The 8,709-nt window shown below is 38.5% G+C and overlaps 1 protein-coding gene and 1 pseudogene across 1 annotated transcript; one reads left to right on the top strand and one right to left on the bottom strand.

The window, feature by feature from the left end:
- The first annotated feature begins 1,172 nt into the window (after positions 1 to 1,172).
- Positions 1,173 to 1,691, top strand: LOC104093030 (uncharacterized). Its single transcript, XM_009598738.1, has one exon. It carries the CDS (start codon positions 1,173 to 1,175, stop codon positions 1,689 to 1,691), a length of 519 nt encoding a protein of 172 aa, XP_009597033.1.
- A 6,219-nt stretch (positions 1,692 to 7,910) lies between these two features.
- On the bottom strand, positions 7,911 to 8,055 carry LOC117275983 (small nucleolar RNA U3; annotated as a pseudogene).
- Positions 8,056 to 8,709: the final 654 nt, after the last annotated feature.

The raw sequence follows: 8,709 nt of genomic DNA, 5'->3' as shown, positions 1-8,709 counted from the left end.
CCAACCAGTTAGAGGCCACCCTAGGGACGCAGTTCAGAGTGGTGGGGCTCAGCCCCGATTCTATGCTTTTCTAGCTAGGCCTGAGGCCGAGTCATCTGATGCTGTGATCAAAGGTATTATTCCAGTTTGTCATAGAGATGCTTCAGTTCTATTTGATCCAGGATCTACTTATTCCTATGTGTCCTCCTATTTTGCTTCATATTTGGTTATGCCTTATGATTCTCTGAGTGCTTCTGTGTGTGTATCTACATCGGTGGGAGACTCTGTTATAGTAGATCATGTCTATCATTCGTGTGTGATTACTATTGGTAATCTGGAGACTAGTTTGGATCTTCTACTTCTTGATATGGTAGATTTTGATATCATCTTGGGTATGGATTGGTTATCCCTTTATCATTCTATATTGGATTGTCATGCCAAGACAGTGACCCTAGTTATGCCGGGGTTACCTTGGGTAGAGTGGAAAGGAACTCCTAGTCATTCTGCCAGCAGGGTTATTTCTTATATGAAAGCTCAGCGTATGATAGAGAAAGGGCGTCTAGCCTATTTGGCTTATATTCGCGATCCCAGTGCGGATGTTCCTTCTATAGACTCAGTACCAGTTGTTCGTGAATTTCTAGAAGTATTTCCTGCAGATTTGCTGAGGATGCCACCCGACAGAGATATTGACTTCTGTATTGATTTGGCTCCGGGCATTCAACCCATTTCTATTCCACCATACCGTATGGCCCCGCCAGAGTTGAAGGAATTGAAAGAGCAGTTACAAGACTTTATCCTACGCCTTCGTCGAAAAATGCCTAGAGGCAGGGCGAAGAAGAGTACGACGATACAAACGACGGAGAAGATGAAATTGGTGGCAGATTGCATCTCTCCAATAGGGATGACAAATAATTCGCAACCGAAAAGTAGCTCCAATGGCCCAAATTTGAACTTAATCACACCAGTGAGCTCGACTATGAACGTGCAGAACCAGATGACAACCCATATGCTTCTTACTTAGAGCCCTAAAACCACAATTCTGAGTAAGAGCAAAGGGAAATGCAAGAAAGAAGCTCCGCCAGCACATATGAAGCTTGATTTACCCCAAAATGAGTAGAAAAGTTGGGCTAGCTTGTATACGGGTAACAAACTAGCTGCTCGAGGCATGAATCTGTCGTATAGCCCCCCCGATTATGGTGGATGGAGAAAAGATGGTTGAATTGCAGCAAAATGAGATTGAAATTGAGGCGGTAAAGTGGAGGCATGCAATAATCCTATACGTAGTGGGCGATTCTCCCTCAATTGGTACTGTTGAAAGGTTCATTGCTACATACTGGAATTTTGCGGCAAAACCAAAGGTATACTATCATAATAATGACTGTTTTGTGGTACGGTTTACTTGTATGGAAGATCGAGATGTAGTCCTATATTCTAGTCCATATACGATCAATAACATACCACTAATTGTTAAACCCTGGTCTGGTAATTTTGATCTGGACAAAGAGGTGCTAAGTACTATCCTTCTGTGGGTTCGGTTGCCAGATTTGCCTCTAAGTTACTGGGAAAATGTTACATCAAGCAAGATAGGTAGTGGAATTGGCAAACCTATCTATGCTAATGAGTGCACCACTAGCATATATAGGATTTCTTATGCTAGAATTTTGGTGGAAATGAATGTCACTAGGGAACTGCCTACTAGCATAAGACTCTAAGAGCCAAATGGGAGATACTTCGAGCAAGTAGTAGAGTATGACTGGAAGCCGAAATATTGCTTAACTTGTCTAAAATTGGGCATATCTGCTAAGTTGAGGAGACACACATGAGATTGGAACGACCCTTGAAGGAGAAGATGCAAGTACAAAAGCCTAAGACCATGAAACCAGTATGGATTCAAAGGCAACCTCTACAACATGGGAAGGGGTCAATATGGGTATCCAGGTGCAATAACATGCAAATATGAAACCTGCTGAAACCCAAAAGGAGATGCAAATGCAACAACAGCCCATTAAGAAGACAATAGAGGAGCAAAAAGTTGGGGAGAATGAAAGTGTACAACATTCTGTGCATATGCACAATCAGGAGGTTGAATGGACTGCAGCTAGAGGAAATTCAACATTAAGAAACAACCAGACTGTTATGCATAACAAAGTTATCACCACCAATGTGTTTGGTCCAATAGATGTTGGTACTAACCAAAACCTTAGACAATTTTTTGTTGGCCAAGAGAAAGATTATGAGATACAAAGGAAGGAAGGGGGAGTACTACCTCAACATATGACAATATGAAGCTAGTCACATGGAATATCAGGGGGCTCAATAAGATATATACGCAGAAAGAGGCAAAGAGGTCTATCATAGAGAATAAAGTAGGTTTCTAGCTATTATTGAACACAGAGTTAAGGAACCTTTAGCTCCACAAATTATAAAGAAGATTGTTGTAGGTTGGGGAAGTAGTTGCAGCTACCAAGCTGATGGGAAAGGCATAATTTGGGTGATTTGGGACCAAAAGCAATGTCATTTCAATACCTTGAGTGCAAGTAGCCAATGTATCTATGGAATAATAAATGTCTTTTTTGACAATATTAAGTTTGATTTCTTTTCTGTATATGGCTTACATACTATACAAGATAGAAGAGAGTTATAGAGTGAATTGAAAATAATTTATAGTGCATAATATGAACCATATATTGCTATTGGAGACTTTAATACCATCAACAGTATTGAGGATAGGTGGAATGGAAGCCTAATCCACAAAGTGGAAATACAGAACTTCAATAATTTCTTACAAACGACAGGAATGATAGGACTCAAAATTGTGGGCAGATCTTTTACCTAGACAAATAACCACGTTTATAGTATAATTGACAGAGCTTTAGTAAATGCTGATTGGATGCATAAATGACCTCAATATAAAGCCACTATTTTAGACCCTGCTTATTCTGATCATTCCCCTATAAGTATCAACTTTGAGGGGTGGTATAGGAAAAAGGCTAAATCATTCAAGTGTTTTAATTGTCTGGTAGAGCATCTAGAATTTTTGAAGACTATGAAGGAGATATGAGGAGCTAATGATGATGAAGCATCTATGTATGATGTGTGCGGCAAATTAAAAAGAGTGAAGGTGGCTATAAATGAAAAAAAGGAGCACGGCGAAAAGCCAACCTGATTTTTTTTAATTCATTTGACGAGGGAAGACTTTAACAGACGAATAGTACTGAATATAATGGGGTGGATAAAAAAGTTAAAGTTGCTCGAACTCAATTGTCTGAACTGCAAGGCCAAATAAGAAATCATAGACAACATCAGGCTCTATTCCAGGAAGAGAAGCAGCTTAAAGAACAAGTAGAGAAGTGGTCTAACATACAAGAAAGTATTGCAAGGTAAAAGTCAAGGGTACAATGGCTCAGGTTGGGGGATTCTAGCACTGCCTATTTCTTTGCATGTATGAAAAATAAAATTGTCCGAAATTCTATCAGAAGCCTTATAAATGCTAATGGTGATGTAGCAAGATGCCAATGGGATTGAGGATGAAATAACAAGTTATTATAAGCAACTACTAGGAACATCTACTAGCCAACTTTTATGTGTGCAGTCAGATGGAATGAGGAAAGGTCCCACTCTGAACAAAGATCAACAACTCCAACTTATAGCTCCCATTACAAGAGAGGAGGTGAGTGTAGCAATCCAAGGAATAGGCAATCAAAAATCCCCGGGAAATGATGGATATAATGCATGCTTTTTCAAAAAGGTCTGGCATCTGATTGGGGGAGACATAGCTGTAATGAGTTATTTCAATACTTCTACTATGCATATACCTATAAACTGCACCTCCATTACACTACTTCCTAAAGTGAAGAATCCTTCCACAATCAAAGAGTATAGGTCTATATCCTGCTTTAATGTCCTATATAAAATAATATCGAAGATCATTACTAATAGATTGTAGAAGGTAATAGATTAATTGGTTGACAATAGTCAAAGGGCTTTTGTGCCAGGGAGGGTTATCACTGATAATGTGATTCTAAGCTATGATCTAGTGAAGGGTTATGGTAGGAAAAATATTTCTCCCAGGTGTGTGATGAAAGTTGACATACAAAAAGTATACGATTCAATTGAATGAGTGTACTTAGAGAAAATCCTGATTGAACAAAACTTTCATGCTCTGTTTGTTAAATGGATTATGAACCATGTCACAACAGTCTCATATTCTATTGTGATTAATTTGTAGGCTGTCTGAACCATCTGAAGACAAAAGAGGACTAAGGCAAGAGGACCCTTTATCCCCTTACCTGTTTGTACTGGTTATGGAGTACTTGAGCAGACTATTAAAGAATATGAAGAAAACAGACAGTTTCAAGTTTCACCCAAAGTGTGCAAAACTTCAAGTGGTGCAATTGGGATTTGCAAATGATTTGCTCCTTTTTTTTAGGGGTGATCTTAAGTCTGTTAAGGCAGTTTTTGAATGCTTTCAAAAGTTATCCCTTGCATCTGGATTAGTTGCTAACCTGAGCAGAAGCTCTATATATTTTGAGGGAGTTAGTCAAGACATCCAACAACAAATATTAGATGTCCTGGACTTTGTTAAAGGTGAGCTGCGTATTAGGTACTTGGGAGTGCTCCTTAGTACTAAGCGACTCTCAAGTATCCAATGTCAACCTTTACTTAAGAAGATGCTGCAAAGAGTGAACTCATGGACAACTAAAGTCCTATCATATGCTGGAAGGGTTTAATTACTGAAGAGTGTTTTGTTTTTAGTACAAGTCTTTTGGGCACAAATGTTTATTCTACCAAAGAAGGTTGTGCTGCTGATAGAAAGGATATGTAGAAGATTCATATGGACTGGGGGAACAGAGATTTCCCAAAAAGCTTTACTGGCATGAGACAAACTATGTTTACCTTTGTCTTTTGGGGGTCTTAGTCTGCTAAATATTGTAATCTGGAACAAGGCATCTATATGCAAGATGCTATGAAATGTGTACAGGAAGAAAGACAAATTATGGGTAAAGTGGATTCATTCATACTATGGGAATGGGAGAATAATATGGGAGGCTAACAGTAATCAAGCATCTTGGATGGTTCAGAAAATTTTCAAAGCAAAGAAGTACTTTGAGGAAGCTCGGATTGAAGTACTTTGAATTTTAAAGCAAATAAGTTCATCGTAAGACTGGTAGCATAAGGGAGGCTATACGCTAAGGACATACTATATAAATGAGAGATTTTTACTAAATAATCAAACATGTCCCTTATGTGGTAATGCACATGAAAGTATATCCCATATGTTTTTCAAATGTGATATTGCAGCTGAGATATGGGAGTGACTTCTTAGATGGCAAGGACTGAATTAGCAAGCGCTAGAGTGGGAGGCTGGACTTGACTGGGCAATGACATATTGCAAGGGGAAGGATGCCAAAGCTGAGATATTCAGAAAGACAAAGTGGTTTATTAATAGTCATTTCCTCAAGTAGAGGTGTTCAAATGGAAAACCTAAGAGTTCATATATCAGGTTTACAAACTGATGCAAGTTTAAGTGACCACGAGGCCATTTGACCTAACAAATTTGTACGAAAGTTTAAATGAAGTTGTATGAAAGTATATATAATGAGGCGATGAAAGTTGGTACGATATTGTATGAAAGCTGTATCAAAAAGTCTTTGTTCCAGCTCGATTGGATTTGCCTGGTGCTTTTGAATTTAATTGTGTTGCAATGTTTCAAAACTATATCAGGTTTTTTTAATGCTCGCATCAAATTATTTGCTGAATATATTTGCATTCAGGTTTAAAGCTTTGAGATGAAGCATGATTGTATTGTCGCCATCAAAGTTAAAAACTAAAGTTAAATCCCTATTGTTTTGCGATCAATCTTCGAAATTATATCAGAATGCGTGTGATTTATAGCGATTAATTGTGCAATTGAATCTGAATACAGTTTGCTTTTTGATTGTAGCAAATTTGCCAAGTTTTGGAGCTATACAATGATCTTCAATGACAGATTTGCCATAGCCTATAGCGTGAATAGGGGATATTTTGGGGGAGGATCTTCCGTAGAATTGAAGAGGAAATTGCATAGCTATAGGGGATATTTGCACTAATCACTGCATTAAATAGGCGCTGAATTTCTTTTAAACTCGTTTTGTATATAATATGTTACACAAAAAGTTCGCCACTTTTAAGTATTCTATTTTGTATCAATAGGAAAAAGTCATTGGATTGGAATTAGATCTGATTGAAAAAAATAAATAAAAAACAACTAGATTTACAGTAATTGAAAAATAGTCATAATTTTAAAAAGTAATCGAAATCTAGCAACTTTTTCATGTAAAGATAAAATCTGAACAATAATACCCTTAAAAATCTAAAATATTTTCAGCATAATATGCTGGAGTTCGAATTTTTTACATATGAGATTTCAGCATAATGTGCTGGAGTTTCAACATAATATGCTGGAAGTTTATACGCAGGAACTCCATAATCCAGCATATTTGCTTGAACTTTCCGTGTTTCAGCAAAATAGTGGCTATTTTTCAATGATTTTGTAAACGCTGGCTATTTTTCAATTACCTGTTCGAAAACTGACTAGCCCGTGTTATTTAACGGATGGAGTAAGATCTCGTCTTAGTTGAGTTGGGCTGGGCCACCGCTTTTGGCTGGGCTAGTCCATGCTAATTGTCAAAACTGATATTAGCTGATTCATTTGAGCTATTTCTCTTGTTAAATTTGAATCAATGAATAAAATAGTTTTAATTAATGATTACAAACGGCTTATTATGGTACAGAAAAGCCATTTTTATGAGCTAACTAGTTCTGCTTCTCTGTTTTCATTTAGAAAGGTAGTGATCATTAATTTATACAACCAAAGAATAATCTAAATACTTAAATTTAAACCAAAGTGGTCCTTATATCAAAACTGGACGAATATTCAATCTCAAAAAGGGAACTGACTGTAAAAAGAATTTTGGTATAAGGAAAGATGAAATAATGTATAAAGCCTTGCTTTTTGTATACTCTACGTATATCTGTATATCGCTGGCTAGAAATAAAATTTAAGTTATAGTAACTTATAAGCATATTGTTAACCAATAAATTTTTAGATAAATCAACAATAGATGAAAATAACGTTCTGTGTACGGGTGAAATCGAGCCCATGGGATGCTTCGGTTTTCGATGAAGTAAACGGAGGAAGAGATGTGACTGTAAGGGATCGAAATCGAGGCAAGGAGCCCCTCGAGCCGGGGTCCGGGCAAAACGTCTGCCCTCAGGAGTATCGAGGCCACAACCCCCAGGATTGGTTCGAATCCCAAAAATCTCGGAGGGCATTACCAGATAATCGAGCATGACCAACAAAAGGCCGTGATATCCGTGACCAGCCGGATGTCATTGCGTGAATCTCGACACGTATCGGCAGAAAATCGGTGATTAGTTAAATGAAAGATTTTTACCTTTTGTGGAATTGCACTTAGGGTAAGACTCCCCTACTATATAAAGGGGGGTCTGATTATTTATTAGACACACTGTAACATACATATCAATGCAATATATTCTTATTTTCTCTGTTATTCAAAGTTCTTACTTTTGTTCATCAATTCATCAATAACGTGTGTCCGGGATCGAAGACAAATATTTCATTAAGCTGTTACTAAGTTCGGGATCACTCCTCTTGATTGGTTTGACAATTTATTACGTCTCTTATCTGTTACGCACTTTATAATTTGTTTGAATTAACCCACATATCTTTAAAATCACTTACAAATTTTATTGTTATCCGATTTTTAGGGTAAACACGTTTATTGCTACCTTGGGTTGCTAACTGTTAACTTGAGCCGCAAATAAAAGTTGGTTAAGTATTCAAAGTGGTGAGTATTATAGCTCTGAACTTAGAAGCCATGCGAACCAGAAGGCTAAAACACAGCAAAAAGGATTTGTAGAGTATGTCAGACATACCATTATTAGACCATCCCAACACCAAGATTGGAGCTAAGAACGATCATCTACGAGCTATTAATCATGCTCTGGTTCAATAATCATGCCGCATCAACAAGATACGAGCCTATAAAACAGATCCTGTTCAAGTAAGGTCGTGAACACAGGTCTAAGTGCTGGACCTTAAAAAGAGCTTTCTATTGCGGTGTTCCGTCGATGTGGGATAAAGATATAAAACTTATAGTGAATTTAGGCCCGTAGATAGGTGTTAGGACCTGATTCTTTGTCATCAGACATGGCGCGACAGTGGCAAGGATTGAGGCATGATGGCCTTGCCATGGGCCTATGCGGGAGCGAAGCGATCATGCGGGACAATGGACGAGAAACATTGTCAAGGGGAACAAGTATTGGCCAAAGTCTTGGGACAGGCAAGACAAGTTTGGCAAAGGCTTGTCGAGGCAGTGCGGACAAGTTTGGGCGGCATGAAGCGGCATGCGCGCCAAAGACAAAGGTACGGGCAGTTCGGATTGTGGGAGCGCCAAGTACAAGCTAAGCTAAATTGCGGGGGCACGGAATAATGGCAAAGGGTTTCAATAGCTAAGGCAAAGCTATGTGAGACAAGATACAAGTAATGGCATGGGTGAAACAAGTGTTGACAAATACGAGGCAGGAATGCGGCTAAGGCAATGTGCGGGCGACAAAGAGTGTCGGGCGTGTGCGGCAAAATCATGGACAGCAGGTTGCGGACAAAGACATTGGCGCGGAGCGATATCAAAATCAGCCAAGGCTGGGCGCAATGCCAGCCTTGGGCGT

The sequence above is a fragment of the Nicotiana tomentosiformis genome, chromosome 12 (assembly GCF_000390325.3).
Source record: "Nicotiana tomentosiformis chromosome 12, ASM39032v3, whole genome shotgun sequence".
NCBI classification, from domain to species: Eukaryota; Viridiplantae; Streptophyta; class Magnoliopsida; order Solanales; family Solanaceae; genus Nicotiana; species Nicotiana tomentosiformis.
Note: the sequence above shows the minus strand (reverse complement) of the source record. Positions and strands in the feature narration are given on the sequence as shown.

Coding starts and splice junctions, on each gene's coding strand:
- LOC104093030 (XM_009598738.1), top strand. CDS start 1,173: ATGGTGGATGGAGAAAAGATGGTTGAATTGCAGCAAAATGAGATTGAA.